The following is a 23,144-nucleotide window of genomic DNA, read 5'->3' as shown; positions in this document are numbered from 1 at the left end:
CGTAATTTGTTTACAACTATCAAAACCTGCATTTTAATCTACGTCTTACATGAAGACAGAAGAAAATTTCACTATAATTAAGTTGCATTGAGAGAAAATACCATATCAGCACAACCATTAATGTTGTGTTCAAACTAGGACAACAGTTTTTGCAGTATTAAGAGTTATTGAAGCATGTGCTACTATAGATGAAATTCAAAAGGAAGCTACTTACTTGCAACCGTCTTCTATGTAGTTTTCTAGGACGTAATCGGAAAATTTATGCCCTGTATCATCCGGCGTCATTGATATTAGTTGAGTAAAGGCATCTGATACTTCTGTTGGATGTAAATATGGCAACCCAAAAAATGCCTTTATCCATGAACCTGTAAGAAAAGCAATAATAATAATAATAATAATAATAATAATAATAATAATAATAATAATAATAATAATAATAATAATAATAATAATAATAATAATAATTTGTTAGAATAAGCAAGCATTGGGAAAGTAGTGAAATTGATGGATCTTACTGTTGGCTTTATAATTTCTTCATTTCGTACATTATTAGAACAGCAGTTTATTTGCTTTTAAGAATGGTGACTGAATTAAGATTCTTCAGTCAAACAGAATAAGATTCTATTTTCAACTGTATTCTGTATTAATATATAACAAAACAAAGTCCACATGGTATTATTAAATTAATAATAAAGAATAATAGACCATAATAATATCAATAATACCTAGTTCAGATTTTGGATCCATATATGCTTGTCGCAGATCATTGTCGGCTTGAATCCTCCGCCACCATGTTTGTCCCAAATGGAATCTGCAGCCACGAATGTCACAATTTGGAAACACATTCTTGATGGCTTCGTGAGCAGCTGTTTCAAAATCAACGTAAATGATTTTCAAGTCGAATCTACTGTCTAAGTTTCTTATCATCTTCCACATGGCCACATACGTATTCTTGTCTTTCTTCGGCAAAAATGCAAAACATAGAGGTAGATAATATCCATTTTTATATGCATGTATTGTATATAACTGTGTGAAATGCTTAGGAGCATAAGTGAAAGTTCCATCTGCAAATACTTCTAACCCGCTGAACTCACACAGAAAACTGAAAAGAAAATAAGATTAGTGTCAGAAAAGAAAATAGTAAACAAGACTGTAGTGTCATATCGTTAGGTGAAATGCTATGTTACGATATATTTTGTGAGAATCAAAAAAAAAAAAAAAAAACTATTTTACTATAATTTGGAAATAAGACGGAAAAAGGAACTTTTCTGTTCAAGCAACTACTTCCTATTCTACTTCTTGATGCTGTAAATGAAACTCATTTCAAAGTTAATGGTTATAAATGAAATTATACTTACTCGATATTTTTCTTACACGTGAAAAGAATTATATTAGCTTCATCATCAACAAAGATGAATCTTTCTCCGTCAATTGCTATATCATCCTGCTTCTGAACCATTTGCTGTATAGCCTCTACGGTGTTTCTGGGTAGACGAGGAGTCACCTTTCTTCGATTTTTATAAATAACGTCTCGGCATCTTTTAATTTCTTTATGATCAAGTGTGTCATGATGTTATTAAGATATGTGGTAGACACACCTGAAATATGTATACAAGTGCTTGTTTCTGATTGGCCAAAACTGGAAGATATAGACAAATCTTTATTTCTGATTGGTCGAACGTCTGTTCACGATATTTCAAGAGAACTTCTAGAAATATTTATATATATTGTTTATTTTATATATGTTTGTTTTCCTTACAGTATTTCAAAACTATTTGCTTTCAATAACTATATTCTTACAGTTTTAATCTTACAGTTAGATATGATACGGAAAATGAATGACTGGGACACATTCCCCAGTCACCCTCTCTAACGACGCCATTGCACACATATAATATAGATGACTGAAAATGCTATTGTTATCCATTACTTTGTATTTTTTTTTTTTTTTTTTGTTAAAACGACTTGCATTTTGGTGACTGTTTTTATTAGTCGATATACTTATGGTAATGATGGCAACGTTGCACAAGATTTTTTTCGCAATTTCAAATTTTGTTGCCTGCTCATTAAGGCTTTATCTGTGTCAACAGATAAGCGTGGGAAAATTTGCGCAATGTCGGTGCACCCGAGGTATTATGTTCTCTTTTGGTCTACATCCAGAAAACCAATACATAACCACAATATACAGTATACGTAAGGCAGTTTTTCGATTTGTTACTTGATACTAGAGAGCTTCTACGAAAGCGCAAACGGAAACACAAAGTTTATTGCATACTTGCTTCTATCATTTTTCTAAAGCACAAACTGAATTATCATGCAGTAAAACGGGTAAATTTCCCGATGCAGAAAAAAAAAAAAAAAGAAAAAAAAGAAAAATGTTCAACATTATTATTTTTGAATCAGAAGATCCTCTATATTTGAACCAAAAATTTTCTTGTACGCCTTATAGCTGAAAAACTACATACATTGTAGCCAAACCCAAACTATCACTTAACTCAGTATGATGCTTATTTCGTAAAAACTATACAAAAACTCGATTTAGGGACAGTTCAAAAATTTTGTGGCCGTTGATTCAAAAACTAATTATTGGCCAAGATCACAATCTTTCGATCCATTTTTTGGATCATTCCTAAAATTCTTGTTTGAAAAAGAGTTTTTGGTTTACCATAAACTTTTTTATGTATTTATTCTGCCTGTCCGGGTGTCCGTCAGAGATACACAAAATCCCAAGAATTACTTGAGGGGTCTCCATTAATTCTGCCGAGGTTGTATATCAGTGTTGCCAGGTTATGGAAAATCTCCTACTGACGAAGGAAAAATAAGAAAAGTTGTCATGTGAAAGAGAGGGAAAAATTAAGAAAAGGTGTATAAACTGTGCGAAATTTAGAAGCAAAAAGCATAATTTTAAAAATGCTGCTGCTCATGAGAATTTATCACATATATTGATATGAACAAATCCGTGCCCTGTTTCGATTGACATTTCGCATATATTACGGTAATTAATTAACAAAAATTAAAGTGTAAGAATTAATGACAGTTCAATGCAGTGACGTAACTGGGGAGGACAAACGGGGCTTGTACCCCTGGCGCCGGATTGGGAGGGCGCAAAATTGGATAAATATTAGGGGCAGCGTTTTGGTTTGGTTGGTCAGGGAGGCGCTAAAGCGAGTTCTTGCTCCGGGCAACAACTAGCGTATTTACGTCGCTGGCTCCATGTTATATTTCATGTGTGTCTATGAACTCTGGCTCAAGGGCGCCGATCCTGGGGGGCCCGAGTCCCCGCAAAGCTCATGTGGGCCGTTGCTGTCGCTTTGTTAGTGTTGTAATAGAATGCTTGATGAGCGTACATTTTAAGATTATATGTATTATTCTTAATAGAGCACGGTTTCTCAACGGTAGAGGGCTTACCTCTGGTGCGTGGGGTCCCCGGTCCCCGGTAAGTTTATGGTTTAAAGTTTATGGTGGATAGCATCGTGTTAGTGGGTCTTCTCGTGGTACTCCCGTTTCGTCCCACATCCTCATTCCACAAATTCATCCATCATCCTTTACCTTTCTTAATCATATTCTCCCTTACCTGACGGGAGTAATCGTGAGACGAAAAACTGCAAGATTTCTATTCCTAATAAGTGGCTGAGCTGTTTTTATACAGCATCAGTTTTCATATTAACAAAAATTAGTTTTGTTGAGGTTTTCGTAAACTACACATAAGATTTTACCTTCAAGCATGTTATTTTGTTGATTTGAAATGCAAAAAAAAATTCTTCGTTCACGTTTACCGTGCACCATGCAAGTAATTTTTTAATAATTTAACTATATACTTATGCAAAAATAAATATAAAATGCAAAAGTCAATGAATCATCATGGCAATAAGAAAAGTATAATTAGCCGTTCAAAAGCTCATTAAGGGATTAAAACACATTATCAGCACCATTCCTAATCATAACTGCACTGCTGGAACGCTTGGAATATAACGTCTTCGTGATCCTTTGAAGCTTTCACACACAATAGTTTGTCACGCACGCGCAGTAAAATCTTAAGCCTAATTAATCATCTTCATTCAGCTGTTACACAAAAATAAAGACTACTAGCTCCAGCTGGCGGTTGTTCGTCACACTACCAAGCGTCTTGACCAAATAAATCTTATTTCTCGCATCAGCGGAAGACCCTCGTCATTGGTAAACAACAGCGGGTGTCACCGAAGATAATTACTATGTAATTAAAGGCCCAAAATGAAAGGATGACGAATTCTGGGAGCAAAGAAAATACAAAATGAACGTATTTAAAAGGAAGTTTGATGACATAAACTGGCGTCATTGCAATACAAGTAGGAACAAAAGTTCGTGTCATAATACTCTTTTTAAGTCGACCGAAGGGGATTAAAATACTACGGCAGTGGAGAAAGAGAAGTTTAACAAATAACACACACTTTTCGTTGCATTTTATGTCTTCAACCTTTTAATAGTATGGTCCTTTCTAACCAACTTTAAAACAAGGAGATTCTCGATTTAATCAATTTATGTATATGTTCTCGCTATGTTCACGCATAACTTATACATACGTGCACTAATTAAATTATAATTAAGAAAAGAACATATCTTCCCGATGGTCCCATATAAATTTCTTTAGGAACGAATACTGGGTTCATTAGGCAAAATAACATGTTTATAGGCAACCATCCATTCTTTGGCGTGATCATGGTTGCATAACACCATAGGAGTTGTAACGCAACTTTTCGGGACACTTCCATAGTACATTATACCAGTGGTTCCCAACCATTGTTGACTGATGTCAGATTTTACTCAGCACCCATGACATAGCGACATACTTATTTGATTTTATTATTGTTATTATAATTGACATAAATTTTAGAAAGTAAAACTGTAAGTTTCTACGAATTAGTGACAATCTGATCATGTTGGAGGCGTTGAACTGATTCAGTCTGTTTCAGTGATTTTAACTTATTGTTAAGTGCTTCATGAGTTTTAAATTTTAAAATTTTGCGACACGCCGGTTGAAAACCACTGCATTATACTGTATCTCTTGCTTGTTACATTTTAAGCTAATGGGTTTCGTGTGAGAAGTCAGTTGAGATTTTTTTTCTGAAAGAAGTTTTCTAATTATTGCGTTATTCATTTCTCAAACCTTCAAACTTAACAGGAACTCTTGTTCTTTATATTACATATATAATGCCTATTTAATTAAGTATTAAGCCATAGCAGTATAAATCAGCTTGCACACAATTTCATTAAGATGAGGGATTCAACTTCCAACTAGGTATAGTTTCATCGAAGAGGGATGGAAGAGGGTTAAAACTCGGACTCCTTCCCTTTGCATACGCCACTGATGTCTAGTATTGTAATTACGTCTTGGAAACTCCACAAATTATTTTTACTTGAACTTTTATTACAAATATTAAATAATAAAATTAAAAGTATTAAAGAAATGTAAGAAATGTAATTAATATTGTAAATATAGATTGTGGAAGTGATTAATTACAAAATGCATATAGATCTAATTCTTAATACGATAGGTGAGTTATATTCTTCATGTTTAATGTTACTTGTACACAAGTATTAACCAGATAGAAATAAAATAAAGAATCATGTTATTTTCTTTTTTTAAAAAAAAAAAAGTGAATGCAAATAGATTTACTTCTTGATATATAAATTTATCAGAGCATTATTTTCTTCATACACTTCTGAAATAGAAAAGTTACTGAATTTCAATCTTTTATACGTGATCTTCATTTGTGAAAAAATAAATAAAAAAATAAAAATAAAAAAAATCCACAGCACTTATTTTACGATTTTGGTCATTGTTATGCGGAAGAGGAAGTCTGCAATGCAAACTACATGAAAAATGAATCCATCCAGAAGACGACAAGTTTATTGCTTGCCAGTATTTTATAAAAAAAAAACTCATTTTTTTGCACTTTTTGCATTTTTTAAATCCTTCATTAGGATAATTAAAGCTAATTTTATTCTCATTCTATGCCCTACAACAGAGAAAGCATTTTAAAATGTTAGAAAAATAAAGAGGCTTAGCATGTTTCTATGGTTAGAAGGGAATAATTGTATTTACTTTAGTTTCAATAGAACATTTGTTTTAGCGAACAGCGTTTAGGAACCAATTAAGTTTGTGAACTGGGTTCCGGATTGAAATTCCGTAAGGGATAGTTTCGAACAGGGCCCATCATCATGACACAACTGAGAAGCTACTTCAATTACAATATAACAAATTCTGGGCTACCAAGGTACTGGAATCAGATGCACTAACAATGCATCACCTATCTGTTTGGCAATAGCCTTTTGTGAGCTGTAAACCAGTATATATATATATATATATATATATATATATATATATATATATATATATATATATATACAGCGGTGGATCCAGGATATGATCAAGGGAGGGGCTAAACCATATTTTGCCGTTTTATCCAGTGTAAAGGAGGATTGAAACCCATTTTATCCAGTGTATACCTCACCGTCAAGGGGGGGGGGCTATAGCCCCTATAGCCCCCCCTTAGATCCGCCACTGTATATATATATATATATATATATATATATAGGGTGTTTAAAAACAACACCGACATTTGGGAGATGATTCCCGACACCAAGATATGACAAAAAAACAGACCAACCTGAGTGCACAAATGTTTCCTTTCGGAGTTATAGGTGCCGAAAACGTGAAAAAAGGACCTTTAATGGTCCATATCTCCAATACTATCGACCAACTGTAGTCGGGTTAAGAGTTCACTTAGGAAAAATACGTATGAAACAAAAATACATGTTTCAGAATCCTGCGGTACTCACGCAACAATTTTTATAGCCGGGCATATAATTTGAAAGTACTCATCAACTACATCTATAAAAATTGTTGCGGAAGTGCCACAGGCTTCTCAAACATGGATATTTGGATTGAGCACATACTAGTTCCTTGACCCGAATACGGTAGGTCCCATAGTATTGGAGCTATGGACCTTTAAAGATATTTTTTTCATGTTTTCCGCAGCCTATAACTCCGAAAGGAAGCATTTGTGCACCCAGATTGGTCTATACTTTTTGTCTTACCTTGGTGTCAGGAATCACCTCCCAAACGTCGTCGATTTTGTTTTGAAACACCCTATATATCTATAAATATATAGAGAGGGTATGCGCTATATTAAAATAAATATCATTATGCTATTTTAAATAAATATAAATGAGTAATCAGTAACGATTATAAAGATTAATTCGATGTGACTCTTAGTCTAAAAACTGCCCTTTATAATCTGAATTCAAATGACAAGAGTTTCGCTGGTATTGTTTGGAACATATACTCATGTAATCCTATACTCTCAAAATAATGCAAACACGGATATTTACGCTATTACAATATATTTCCACGTTAAATCAGCGCTCACGTTTTAAACCAATGTTTCCCAGCTTTTAGATATGAATGAAACTCCGCATTTAATCCCTGTCCGAGGTCTGGTTTCATTCTAATTTCTCATAGGATTACTCGTTTCACACAGTATTTGTGATGTAGAATAAAATTACAAACCCATTGCGGCTTTATTTTTCTACCGTTTTGAGGACTTGAATAATGCATGAAATGCCTTAGTACAATTTTTCAGTTACAAAGTATAATGAGAAAAGGGACTCTAGCGAACGCGAAACAAAATAATAACGCTTTTTCACAATTTGCTTTTTATCTTCTAATGATCTTTTTTTAATTAATTCTTTCCAGAGTAATTCTCGTTACTTGTTGACATTTAAAAAAACGTTATGTCTAGCATATGTGACTACAGTAAATTAGAAATAAAAGTTGATTCATTCGCAAAAGCCTCATAGATCAAACACAGACAGTAAAAATTAACAGAGAAAAATTTTAAGAACTCCAATTTTAGAACTAGACATTTATATATACAGGGTGTTAGGAAACAATACAGATAAGCTTAGGAAAATTATTTATCTCACAAAAAAAAGACAAAAAAAAAAAAAAAAAAACATTAAAGCAATTATGTTAAACCAAAACAAGTGCACAACTTCGTAGTTTTGGAGCTAGAGGCAGCGGAAAATTTGTTGGGACGATACAAAAACGTTCATAACTCTAGAACAAAATGTTGAACTAGGGTTGCCAACTTTTGAACATGGAAATACCAGACATCCTTCTGGAGTACGTATACTTTTAAGATTATGACTTTATCGTTCGTCAAAAACGCCAACAATCTGAAAGTGGTTACTTTACATAAAATTGAACGATTCGAAGTTCGAATTTAATAACTTTAGTTACTTTTGAAGATATTATTTAACTTACTTATTCCAGTTGTAGTTGAGTCTGTCTCGACCGACACGTGTAATTCTTGTAGTCTACTATCAATAATACATCGTATTTGAAACAAAAGCAAATATAATTATGCGCATGCGCAAAATAAACTTCAGAAATAAGTCTAAGGGAGATGGATGATTAAGAGTCTTCATTCCGGCGAAATTAAAATACCGCTAATTTTACAGTAATTATGTGATATCTTCAAATAGATAAAAGATAATCGAAATGTGGAACAAGAACTCCCTAGACAATATTATTTTACATGAGAAACCGTTATCACGACTCACTTATCTGCTTTCGATTTCGAGCCATTTTGAAAATCGGCATTTATTTTCGCGTTTCTAAACGGCTGAAAACGGAAAGCTATTAGGTGACTTGTGATAACGGTACCTCACGCTGTCTAGGGCGCTCTTGTTCCATATTTCAATTATCTTTTATCTATTTGAAGATATCACATAATTACTGTAAAATTAGCGGTATTTTAATTTCGCCGGGATGAAGACTCTTAAGACAAATGAATAATGATGGAAGAATCGGTGGAATGAGAGTGTAGGAGGAAACGGGAGTACCCCCAAGAAAACCCATGGACACAATGTTGTCCGCCAGAAAGCTTCTTCGCCAGTGATCGAACCACGGACCCCACACACCAGAGATAAGCGTTCTACCACTGAGCTACCGTGTTCCCATAGAGAGTGAAGTGTCGATGACCAAGAAAATAGACCCATATTACGGGCCTGGAGCAGTGGTGGATCTAGAAGGTAAAAATGGGGGAGCAGATACAACCCAGACTATGATAGGTAGGCTATATCATGAGTTTACAATTTTACATAGGTCCTATAGAAGTTTCCGACTTAACTCTCTCCCGATAGATATTGGGCCATATGCAGAGTCGTTTTGACGTATGATTAGCGTCATACTAAAGGCCTGACTACTGCAAGAAACATATGTTAGTCAAACTCTTTAGTATGGTATTAATCACGCGTCAGAACGACTCTGCATAAGTCCTATTATGACTACGTAGGACGTAGACATTGTGGACCTCAATTATTGTTTTACACATTGCATAATAGGAAAAAAACTGGAACTAAAACTATATCTAACGTTTCAAAAAATTTCCAATAAAGAATAAAACGCAACGCTTAGTATAAATTTCCAAAAACATATATGTTAAATAGCTTCAATGACTTTTGTCACTCAAAAAACTAGAGAGGCCTAGGCTCCCCGGCCCCGGGCAAGATTCGCCACCGGGCGGGAGATGCGTTAAATCTCTGGTTCGAGATTATGTGGTTTGGATCCGGTAGCGTCATTACAGGTTTTGCTTCCTGGGGTGGGGAGATTTGGTGTAAGTAAAATTTCACGTTTTTCATTAGTCTACTTATGTAGTATAGTATTTTACTATTGATTAAATTATGTATATAATTCTCAAACTGAGAAGGGTTTCTAGCTTATGCCCCGCCCTGAAACCACGAATGAGGCACCTCCCACGTTAAAACGTTAAGTTGAATAGGCTTAGCACTGAAAAAGGTCGTTAAACTAAATTAACTAACCAAAAATGAAAGAAATCACAATAACCAATATAAGCTAATACGACTGTTTTTATTTCTTTCAACATTGTTCTGTCGTACAATAGAAATATGGATTCTACTAGTGACACATTTTATACAACAACACCACACTTTTTATGTGGCAGAAAGTCGTATTACAAAACGCACAAAAAAGCATATAATTTTGTGAAATGAAGAGTAATCGGAAAGTAATTTGCTACGAAATTAACTGTGTTTTTGTTCCTCCCGGCGTCCTTGAATTTGTTCGCTTGTTTTCTTTCTTCTCAGATGTCCGTTATGAGAATACAGAGGAAGAAAGAGTGAAAACCATTTATTATAGAAGGGCGGACACCTGTATGGATCTGGCAACGAAGGACAGCATAAAAAGTTGCACGTTTACCTCTGAAGGTTGGTTTGTTCACACGGGTATCAACAGGAGAGGAATAGAACCCCGCCCTCCCTCGTTTTGTTCACCGAACATTCCCTTTGTATACAGTATATCACTATCTAATCAAAACTACCATAAATGACGTTACTAATGTTACATACTGGTATCTCAGAAATTGGAACAAATGAAATGTGTGAAGAAACTTTTCACAAAATATATTTACGTTTTAAAAAAATGAGTACCATAGGATCAGCTATGTAAGTCTAAGTAAATGATTTAACTTATGTATCTCCTGACGTCAGGCTCTTTAAAGTTTCACGTTTACACTCGATGCTGAGGGAGACTGTGATGATGATCAAAATGAAATCTTTCAGTTTAACGTCCCACGTTTATGACCATTAGGCTAAGGGAGACAATTATTTAAGCAAGTGATAATGATAGAAGAATTGGTGGAACGAAAAGTGGGAGGAAATGGGAATAGCCTGAGAAGTCGCACGGGTACGATGTCCACCACAAACTTACTTGGCCGGGGGATCAAACCAGGGACCCCACAGACCAGAGGTAAACGCTCTACCACTGAGCCACCGTGCCCCAGGATGATGAAAAGGGAAACTGGGAACTTCGATAAAACCCATTAACACGTTATTTGTCCACTACAAAGTTCATTTATCTTCAGCAGGGATCGAACCAGGGACTGCACGCACCAGAGATGAGCTTTTCCTCAATACTGTCGACCACGAAACGAGACAGAATATTCGTGATAATACACAAGATGACAAAGAGATTTCGAGACGAGACTGCCTCAAATCGCGTCTCGTGTGCAACCAACACCACAGTACCACTGAGCCACCGCGACTCTCATTCCATTACTTGTTTCATAATTCACTCATGTTCGCGTGTTAATTAATCACTGAAACGGTTGAAAGGTGCAATTGTGCTTACTGGCAGAGATGAAACATTCAAGCTGATGATAAGCACCATACTAAGATCATAACGCCTGTACTTCTAAATCGAAGACAATTGTCTCGTAATTCAATTACCTCAACCTCTTCACGATGTTGGATGAACATGAAGAGTTCGTATGCCTACAAGAAATTAAGCCAAGAACCACAGGCACCTTAGACACTTAGAGGAAATAATAATCCAAATACATAACCTCGTCAGCTCAAATATAAAGATAACCATGAAAGTTCTGTCGCTTTTTGTTGGGGTGTGTGTGTTCCATTGGCCCTCACACAGTAAGTTGAATGCGAATGGAAATAAGGAGAAAGTCAGTTGTTGGTGTGAGTATATCCAACATACTACCTGGTTGTGGCAGTTCAGCTAAACTGTGAACTTTTGTAAGAACAGAGTGAACATGGGAACTCTACAGAGCGCCATAACGGCGTGTGACTTAAAATTGGGGTCAAACGCCGCTCCAGCGGGGCGGAAGATATTCCAGGCACTTGGTGAGGGTGTCGTGGCTACGCGTACAGTGCAGCGGTGGTTTAACACGTTTAAGGACGGTGACGAAACACTGGAAGACACACCATGTACCGGAAAAGTAACACATGTGCAAAATGAAGATTCAATTGAGGCGAATAGTGGCCAGATATGTGAACAGGGGCTACAATTCCGTGTGAGTGGAGAAACCATTCGGCAGCACCTCCATCAACTTGGGAAGCACTACAAGTCGGATCGATGGGTTCCACATGATTTGACTCCGGACCAAAATGCAACGCGAGCAGACACCTGTATTCCTTTGCTGTCTCGTCTGAGGAAGGAGCCATTTCTGGACGGTGTTGACATATGATGAGAAGTGGGTTCTGTACGAAGCTCCACGGCGCCGTCATCATTGGTTAGTATTCCATGAACCAGTTCAAAAACAGCTGAAACAAGCACTGCACCAGAATAAGGTCCTCCTGTATGTTTGGTGGACTGCTCGCGCCATCGTACATCGGGACGCTATCAGCTGGTCAGAGCATCAATTCAACCGTGTATTGTCAGCAGTTGAGCCATGTTCAAGAAAACTCAAAACTCTGGAGCCAACACTTCTGAATCGCAAAGGGGTTCTTCTATTATAGGACAATTCTAAGCTCACGTGGTTAGGATGACTCTGGACACCATTCTACAGCTTTGATGGGAAACACTATTGCATCCACACCTTACGTTGCACTGTCCAATTATCACTTGTTCCATTCCTTGGACAATCACCTTAAGGACGTCAGTTCAAATCCCTAGTAGAGGTGCAAAATGCACTTGATAACTTCTTCATTTCATGGCCCACCAAGTTCTGCCGCGATTGAATCCACGGCCTTCCAGAATGTTGGCAGAAGGTTGTTGATGCTGATGAGGACTATTTTTGACCTTCCAGGTACGTCTTAGATGTTAGAAAGTGGTGGGTGAAAAAGCGACGAACTTTCTTGGTTCCTTTGTAATTATAGACCCCTATCTACCTCGTGTCGAGCCGAGCCGTCCCGTAGGTGTACAGGAGGCATAGTATAGGATAACTTCAAACAAGTTTCAGTTAAGAATACTTCTCTTAAAATAATTATCTATAAAGGGTAAAATCAGCTATCACCCAGTACATCTTCTATCGGAAGATGTTTCTTTCTTTAACATTTTCGTAAAATCGATAGAAACAACTTTTCTTTTACTTTTCGTACATTAAGTTCGTAGCGAAAACAATATGTCCCTAGTGACTTGCATAAAATGTATCTTGGGTTACTCCCTTTTAAAAATGGAGTCACACGACACCGATAAAGAAAAACCCTCGAGACAGTATTAAAAAAAAAAAAAAAACTGAACACCAAAATGAAAATACAATATATCCTATTAACTACGCGACCCGTCTATTATTATTATTATTGCTATTCTGCTATTGCTGGTGGGACACTTGCCGCAAACTGAGGTTTTCATGTATATACTATGGTCCTCAAGTAACATCTTGCAACTGACATAGCAAATCTCCGTTTCAATACTGCCCATCAACAGAAACATCCTTCGTCTCCTCTCTCTTTTTTTCTTTCACTATACTTTCTAGCATACTCATCTAATGCCCCAACTTGTTTCTCCTCTTATTTTTAACGACATCCAATATTATTCTTTTAGCCCCTATTATTCCGGACACCTCTTCATTGATTCTTCGTCCAATCCGACTAACTTTCTACATTCTTTTCCACACGCACATTTTAAAATGCGGACCATTTTTGTGGAACTTGCAATTTCCAATATACGCACTGCATCTTTCTCTCTTTTTTTTTATTAGCACTGTAAGATATTCACCATGTAATTGAAGCGGGAGGCAGAATGGTACATTTGCGAACATTTGGAGACATTGCTCCCTATCATTAGAGTGGGGAGGAGGGGGCACCACTGAACACGGGGGATTTCATTTCCACTTTTTGTATGCTTTTTTATCTTTTTCCATCAGCGAGTGTGTGTGTGTGTATTTTCTGTAAGGTGTTGTTTTATAATGGAACCTAGAACTTTTTCTTCCATGGCAGTACGCAACAGTGCTCAGAACCGGCATCTTCTTCCTGAAGTAGCATATTTTCAAGTCTTTGTTTTTCTTACGAAAAAAAAAATCAATTTAAATCGTCTTGAAGTATGGAAGAGGAGAATATATTATTTGAATTAAGATGGTAAATCTTTTAGTTTGACGTCCCATGAATATCTCCTTTAGGCTAAGGGATGATTAAGGAAAGTGAATGATAATGGATTGGTGGAACGAGTATGTGGGAGGGAAGGGAAAACCCGAGAAAACTCACGGTCCACCAGAAACTAACTTAGCCGGGATCGAACCAGGGTCTCCAAGCACACCAAGCCAGCGTATTCACCAATTACAGTGGTAACAGAAGGCAACAAATACTAATATCTTCCATTTGATTAATACTGACGCTTACCTTCGCAGTCAATCAGAAGGCCGATGTTACCGGTATTTGCCAGTCAAGAAATATTGGAAGTTTCTGGTATAATGATATGGCTACACTGGCAACAGAAGAAATATTTTGAAATGACAATCTCAAAGAGCGAACATGTACTGTAGCTCTGTAAGCTGCAACTGAGAAGCTGAGCTGAAGCGAGCGTGCGTTCATATATGCGTGCATGGATGTATGTCTGACTTAAAAAAGAGAGAGAGAGAAAGAGAGAAAAATATAGCTTTGTGTAGAGAGTTTCGATGGAACAAAGCCAAACTAATAGAAAAACGATACCTCTCCGACTGAACAGAAAGTTACTCAACAATAAGCAACAAAGGAATTCTAGTGGAGGGAGAGAGAGAGAGAGAGAGAATTTCCGACACAGGTGAATGATTAACTCGCCTGGCTCAACTCGCGGAACACAAAAGCCAAATTTCAAACAGGAGGCCTGCCTGCATCCTCACGTCACAATCATCTCGGACCCCTCTGCATCCATCAACCTGCTTTGTTATTTTCCTGCCGCCTAATCATTGCAGAAAAAAAAAAATCTTCGTTCCTTAACAGTAACAAGCCATAAACGTGCGTTCAATCGAAATTACGTACAAATACGAATAAGGTATAAATAAGTATTGATTTGTGTAGTCTTTAAAGTTTTACAGTATACTTAGCGCGCGTACATTCGGTCCAAAGTTCGGGAGTACTTGAATTAACAATTAGGAATTAGACTTCTGGCTGTCGGCATCTAAGGTCATTTAGCCTGTCACATATGAGGGATTGATGTCCCTCGGCGATCACACTATCCGATGAAAGGAAAGGGAGAAAGGAATGGGGAAAGAAAGAAGTGGTCTGGGACAATTATATTAGGTACCATTCCGGTATTTGCCAGGTGTGAATGAGGGAAACCCAGAAAAAAACTCACTCAAGATGGCTGGCCTGAAAAAGCGTTACATTTTCTCGATCGAGTGCTCAACCGAGAATCGAACCCAGGACCCCTTGCACTTGATTATCAAGATACTTGAATCAAGAAATTAGGCAACTGTGAGTCAAAATGTTAGTAAGCAAACCTGCCAGAGAGTTAAATAAACTGAAAGGGCCATAGTTTTTTGTAATTACTATAATGGTTATTTATTCTATTTAACCCTATAATACCCAGAGTGTGATATCATAGAATCAAAAAAATATGCTTTCAAGTACTTCTGGGAGGACAAAATGACAAGAAGTTCAGCAATAATTCAGTAGGTGGTGTTGAGCGTACTGTTACAGATGTGTCACAGTGGGTATTAGCAGCAAAACACCATTGTATTCAATATAAAGAAGTAAAATCCCAATGTTACATATATGTAACGCGGGGTATTATAGGATTAATGGAATTTGGATTCCCAAGGAAACCAAATATGTAACTAGAAAATCATTTCAGAGCACGGTAAAGCTCCTTCGCGACTGTATGGTATAATGGCCATGCAGACTATATCTGAATATTTGCCAAATAAATTATATATACTATTCAGTTTAGTGTCCCACAATTATGCCCAAAGGCCAAAGGTGACGTATGATTAAGGCAAGATAATAATGCTGATGGAAAAATTGGTGGAATGATAATGTAGGAGGAAACGGAAGCACACGGAGAAATTTCACGGACACGATCTTGTACAGTCCGCAGCAAAAAAAAACTGCAACATGAGCAAATAAGTTTATTGTGAATCGACGAAGTCTTTTGCTCTAAAATAAGTGTGCAGTGGAAAACGCCGAGGTTTCTTCTGGCGTCATTCGTACCACTTAGACGTTATGTTCATTCCCTGCGCTGTTAGGCGTAGTTTGCACAATAAACTTACATGCTCATGTTGCAGGTTTTTTGCTGCGGACTGTACATCATAAGATTCTCCTAGTAGGCCCCTGCTTGAGTGTCGGGGGCAAAATACGACCTCGCTTCTCTCTAGAAACCCATAAAACATCTAAGTGTAACAACTTGGTTTCAAACATTAAAGATGTGGTCTCCATGCCTCTGGGCATACATGCAAACATCCAAAAGAACAAATAATCAGCGTTGAGGGTCGTGAGTAACGTACAGTAAATCCATTGAAATATGGGACTCGACACAGATATACCGTTGAACATAAAAAATTCGGAAATCACATGGACATATTGAAAATGGAACCCTCAACCACCCTATTTAAAAACTGCTACACAAGAAGACGTGAATGAGGCCTATTCTATTAAGCGACTGTCGAACCAAATGGGACAAAATAGTCAAATATAATGCCTTGATTATACAGGGTGGCCCAAAAGTAGATATGCAGTGCCGTACTCATCAGCTCATTGCATTTTATATAATTTCTTATTGTTATCCATCAGGTAGACTTAGTTTCCTTATTATTTCCCCTTAATGTGTTTTTACTTATATCTTAAGCACGGAAGAACTGAAGCAAATAAACCCATAAACCAGAATGTTATACCTGATCAATGTAGGTGTGTATACCTATTTTGGGGCCACCCTGCATATATATTAAATGAAAGTGATGGAGGAAAGAGATTCTTTTGTCTTGATTTATTAAAAAAGGTATATATTCAGGACCGACTTCTGGGGGGGGGGGCGGTGGGTTGTCATACTGCTATTTTTAAGGGCTTCAAACTTTGGGATGGGTTTTATTTATATATATATAAAATAGGAAATTTTTCTCTTCTGGGGGGGGGCGATCGCCCCTGTATTGCCCTGTCAAGACTTCTATTAGAGTCTGGCAATCACAACCATCTCTTTCCCTACTGGTCTAGTGGCTAGCGTGTGTGCCTTTTCTGCACGTGGTGCTTTGTTTGATTCTCGGTGGGGAGCACAAACATTTAATTTCACAATCATTTACTTTAATTATTAATCATTATTAATCATTATCAGTCATTGTCTTCTTTAGCCTAAAGAGCATAATCATGGGACGTTAAACTAAAAAAAAAAAAAAAAAATCCCTCCATTTCAATAAGGGAACATTGGGGGTTGTCGCTACTGATAAATAACAGTACTTCCACTTCAGATACGCATTAATGAACATATCAATATAATATCCGATACCTAGAGAACATCCATAATGTCATTCTCACATAGGATAAACAAATGTTTCAATTTTCAATCTACCACTACTCATCCTTTTCTACATAACTAGAGCAATTGTTATTCAAATCCCACATTCAATCAAATTCGTTTCCCTACGGTCAATGGCAGGAAGCTATTTTCGCGCAGACAAAACAGTTTCTGTCTCACCAATGAAGTTAACCATGAAGAATCAATAGCAAATACCGCTTTACAAATGACATGCTTATAGTCTTGCAAATGTGATACAGAATTCAGTGTGATTTCTACACATTTCAAACAAGATTGGTAAGCAGCTAAGCACACAGTGTATGTCGGTCATAGTGGCCACGCGTAGCTTAGTCGCTAACGCCCTCGCCTTTGGTGCGAGCAGTCCTGGGTTTGATTCCCGGTGGGGACACTCATTCGAAAGAGTGTAAAAGCTTTTCTGGCCAGCCATCCTGAGTAAAGTTTTCCGGGGTTTTCTTCATTTACATCAAACAAATGCCGGGATAGTATCTAATGTAATGGTCCTAGGCTCCCTTCCGTTCCCACTCCTTTCTTTCACTCCAATTCCCCAGATAGTATGATTGCCGAGAGACGTTATCCCTTATACGTGCTAACATGGCCACAGCTAGTGAAAGCCCAGAAATCTAACTCCTAATTCTAACCCTATATCAGTCACAGATATAAATATCCAAGCTCATAAAAATGCATCTTCCTGGCCAAGTAGATAGCAAAAGTGCATTCTGTGTGCTTGGTTTCGAGTTCGATTCCCGATGAGGGCACTCTCCTCGGATACAAACACGAGTAGCGATTTGGATTATATATATATATATATATATATATATATATATATATATAAACAGTTCTCGTGTCATATAGACTTGATATTGGAGAGGCACGTTACACTCCAATTAACAATGCAAGCTCATAACTAATACTTACAGTTAGTCAGAATTTGACTAACAGTATGCTTAAATTACTGGTAAGTAATAGAGACCAATTCAATACATACTCAATTTATATAATTTTTCAAAGTTGTCCCAAAACTACCTCCGAACGATTGGATAGCACCAGTATGATTCCCCCACTAGTAGTTAGCATACGCAATCTCGTCCCAGCGTCGGAGACCCGGGTTCAATTCCCGGCAGGATCTCACGTTAACCTGTAGGTTCACGTCTCATATAGCCTCGGTGCCGAAAGGGACGCTAAAATCAATCGAATAGAATAGTATTTCCCCTTCTCTTAAAAAAAATTCTCCTCATCCAAGCTCTAATAGACTGGTTCCTTCCCTTAGTTAACCAAGATAACCTCAGATGGTGCTTTTAAAGATTGGAATTCAACTGAATGTAGGTTAGCATCTCTTTTCAGCACCGTGGCTATATGAGACGTGAATCTGCAATTTAAGATGGAATCCGAACCACCGCACCGTAATGAGTTCGAATGTCAAGGTTCTCCTACCAGGAATCGAGCCCAGACCCCGCGAACTAATGGCCTCGTACTAACCTCTAGACTAGCGGGAAAGGCAGATGATTTTGAAGTCAGAACCTCTATCTATACACTCAATCACTCTCTCCCTCGTGGCTAAATTGGTGAACAATCTGGCTTTTGACGGGGAAGACCCGGGTTCTCTGCCCTGGTATTTTTTTCCTATAAAGCTATAGAGCTAAATGACTGCTAAAACCTCGTTGCTCAAATAGGACTTTAAACCAACCTTCCTCCCCCCCAAAAAAACACCAAACTGCCAGAAGTACTAACAGAAAACAAAATATAAAAGATGTTTATCACTTCATTTAGGTGACTTACTGAAAGCTATTAAGATTATGCCTACCTCATTTATAAACTAGGGTGTAGCATGAAAGAAAAAACAGAGCTGAAATCGAATTCTAAACCTCTCGCTTTCAGTTCAACATCCGTGATTTATTTGCAAGAGAAAATCACAAGGATCATCCCACATACCATCAGAACATTAATCTTAAAACAAGCATTAAAACGTCAGTGTGCGTCTCACCCAATCCTTCAGATCAAACCTCTCAACACATCTTAGAGGAAATTTATTTATTTGTGAATTTAGTGTCCCATGGTTTCGGTCTTGAAGCTAAAGGGAGACGATGAAAAAAATGATGGCTCATGACACTCATGCCTTCAGCGACACATAGGTCTTGCGATGATAATAACGATTTTGAATTTAACATCCCATTCAGCAGCGAGGCTATATGAGACGTGGACTTATAATCACATGAGCTCCCGCCGGGAATCAAATCCGGGTCTCCCACGCCAAAAATGCGTACGCTAACCGTTTTTTTTATTTTTGTTTCAAAGATCAGCCATTCATACCTACGTTTCCTGACACCCGAGTTTCCTCGTATATAAGGCCTCTTTGACCTTCACTAAATTCGACAGAGACACGAACACATACACATCCAGGACAGTTAAAATTCCAAAGGCTCTCCCACCGGGAATCGAACCCGGGACCTCGTACAACAAAGGCGCATGTGATAGCCACTAGACCAGCGGGGAGGGCTATTAGCCACGAAAAAAGTCGACAGATCTTGCGATTTGCAGCTAACACTTCAAAACAACTCGACCGTGAATAATATCCGCGAAGGATAGACATATGTATGTAATTAATTCTACATATAAATTTGCTTTTATTTTGTTTAATCGAAGTTTTACTTGATAGGCCTATGATTTGACTTGATTTTAGCGTCCCTTTCAGCAGCGTGGCTAGGCCCTATATGAGACGTGTGCCTACAGCTTAACGTGGGATCCAAACCACATGAGCTCCCGCCAGGAATCGAACCCCTTTTATTTAATACAACTATACAATTAAGAATCTGGTAAAATAAATCCAAATAGTTTGTGGTAAACAGTACTACGAAGATGCCCAAGTTGCCCTCTTGTCCAGGTGTCAATGTGGTAAATTAGGACTGCACGAAACAATAACATGAACAACAAGCGAGTATTTTAAATAAACATTTAAGTACGGAAAATGAGCGCAATTACTAATACTTTACTTCTACTCTCTTCTTAAATGAATTCACTTTTTTTAAGGTGCGTTTTAGTAGTGGTTATTACCACTTTCTCCGATGAGAAAGACCAAGGTTTGATTCCTGATCATAATCAAGTTGCCGGGTCATCCAACATTATATTGTGAGTCCACGTCTAACAACACTTCGGAGCTCAAAAAGAAATGCTAATAACACCAACCAAACAAACCAAATGCTAATTCTAAGTTATTAGATGGATTTTGTTTTCATTTTTGAATATTTTGAAAATCTTACAATTGAGCAGAAGGAAGGATTAAAATATCGGCCAGTAAATTGTGTAACGTTTGTTTACAACGTGCCATGCTGACATTTATTTCTATTCCAAGCAAACAATAAGTTGTTGTTATTAGTACGTGTAACCAAAGTCTTACTATTTTGTGTCTGCTGATGGACAATAAAAGGACAACGAACCCTTAACCTTCAGATAATATTGCCTAGGAGGATGCAATATGAGCTTATCTTACAGTAGATTAAAAAGAGAAAGAAAGGTGTCAATAATAACCGCCGGAATGGAATCTTTTATTAAGAAATAAGTAATTTCAGTAATAGTTACGTATTAAAAGGTAAAATGATACCGGTACATACAATTCTTTAAAACTCATTTGAACACGATTCTCTACCATAAATATGTAGGCGAAAAAATAATATTGGTTTCGGTTATTTTGTTAATAAGCACCATTTTTTCGTGATGGTATTTGTGATTTCTTAACGTAATATAGAAGAGAATTCAGTGCACTTTATGAAATAATTATGATTATACATCTATTTAATTTTTATTACTCATAAAGAATAAATTAAAATTGACATGCATCCTTACCCCCACAAGCATCCTTAAAATCTTCGCAACAATCACCCAATTTGAGACACGCGTGGTCGCAGTAACATGGCTTGTCACTTAAGTCCTCAATAATCGCGTTGATTGGGGCTTTTTGGACAACGCATGATGAATCGCGACCGGGACAACAAAGTTTCGCTTCCCGGCAACTTCCGGCGAACGCACCGGACACTGCGAAAAGAAACAGCAACAAAAAAGACGCCGACGGAGACACCATCTCTCGCTTTTCCCGCGCTCTCGTCTCGAATGCTTTCTTTAACCACCTCACGCGTCCAACAGGCAACCACTAACTGATCGCCGCCACACAACAGCACGGCAATGACAGCCCAAAAACAAAACCTCCGACCGGCCGACAGGTGGCAGGCTTATCTGCTGGAGAAGCAGACGATGCCTCAACAACTGTTGCCAACTACGTAACAATGTAACCATATCACTGGCAGGCAGAGTGTTCTACAATGCTACATTACAATGCATTTATCAGGTTACTTTTTTGTTTGTTTCATTGTAAGAATCAAATCTTGCAGCTTTAAATTTACTCAGTAGCATACTAAGTAGGGCTCTAAAACCTATATTTTCGTCCTAATTCCTTTCGACAATGACATATCGAAAACCACAATCTCTAGATACGAGCCGTTTTCGCTAGTCGATTCTAAATTTTGTGAAGATTTGTCAGTTTCTTTTCAAATTTTCAAAACAGTTCCTTCGTGGCTAAGCTGTTAGCGTACGCGCCTTTAGCGTTGGAGATCCGGGTTCGACTCCCGGCGGGAGCTCAGGTGGCTAGGATTCCACGTTCATCAGTAGGTCCACGTTTCATATAGCCTCGCTGCTGAACAGGACGTTAAATAAACTCAAAATCAACCCAACTCAGCTCAGATTTTCAAAACCATGGCGTTATTTTTCTATTCAACGTTTTAAGGAATATTTTGAATCCATAGGATTCACATTGTCGCTAAGGTGGTAAGGTTTATCTCCTTGTGTTAGGCAACCAGTAGAAGATCTATGTATAGCGGGCTTGACAGATATTGCAGGCGCCTTGCTTTAATCTAAATGGCAGAAAGTATTGCATGTTGGCAACTTCAAAAGGCCTGTTTTATTTTATATATATATATATATATATATATATATATATATATATATATATATATATATATATATATATATATATAATAGAAAAATTTTGCATCTATAGCAATTTACTCCTATTTGTGAGTTCTCCCGTACTGCGTTTAATTTGCGTCCGTAAAGGGACATGTGTACAGATATAGAGAGGAAGTGGGAAAGAAATTCATGCTCATATTAGAATGATTCTCTGAGTAAACAATACAGGTTCAGCTGATATATGCAGACACTTTTCGCTTTAGCTTATCGTTTTACTGTAAAATTAAAGAAGTATGTGGATCACTGTTAGTAGTATGTTAGGAGTATATCTGTCACTGTTACGAGTATATCTGTCACTGTTAGGAGTATATCTGTCACTATTAGGAATATATCTGTCACTGTTAGGAGTATATCTGTCACTCTTAGGAATATATCTGTTACTGTTAATAGTATATCTGTCACTCTTAGGGGTATATCTGTCACTCTTAGGAGTATATCTGTCACTGTTAAGAGTATGTCTGTCACTGATAGGAGTATGTCAGTCACTATTTGGTGTATTTCTGTCACTTTTAGAGGTATGTCTGTCATTGTTAGGTATATGTCTCACTGTTAAGAGTATATCTGTCACTGTTAGAAGTATGTCTGTCACTGTTTGGAGTATTTCTGTCATTGTTGGGGTATGTCTTTCACTGTTAAGAGTATATCTGTCACTGTTAGGAATATGTCTGTCACTGTTATGAGAAATCAAACAATATATCCAATTTGTCACTTCACGATATCTATTTGATTTGATTTGATTTGATTGTGAGTTTAACGTCCCGTTCAGCAGCGAGGCTATATGAGACGTGGACCTACTGATTAACGTGGAATCCGAACCACATGAGCTCCCGCCGGGAATCGAACCCGGGTCTCCCACGCCAAAGGCGTGCACGCTAACCGCTTAGCCACGGAGGAG

General features: G+C 37.4%; 1 protein-coding gene across 1 annotated transcript in view; it reads right to left on the bottom strand.

Moving 5' to 3' along the window:
- Window positions 1-21,403, bottom strand: part of vex (somatomedin B and thrombospondin type 1 domain containing protein vexed) — a 307,350-nt gene extending 285,947 nt beyond the window's left edge. The window contains exon 1 of the mRNA XM_081768307.1: window positions 21,074-21,403. Coding sequence (XP_081624433.1) covers window positions 21,074-21,308 — 235 coding nt within the window. The 5' untranslated portion in view covers window positions 21,309-21,403. The remainder of the gene's footprint in view (window positions 1-21,073) is intronic.
- Between the last annotated feature and the right edge of the window lie 1,741 nt (window positions 21,404-23,144).

This window comes from Thermobia domestica, chromosome 8, assembly GCF_964235325.1.
Source record: "Thermobia domestica chromosome 8, izTheDome1.hap1.1, whole genome shotgun sequence".
NCBI lineage: Eukaryota > Metazoa > Arthropoda > Insecta > Zygentoma > Lepismatidae > Thermobia > Thermobia domestica.
Note: the sequence above shows the minus strand (reverse complement) of the source record. Positions and strands in the feature narration are given on the sequence as shown.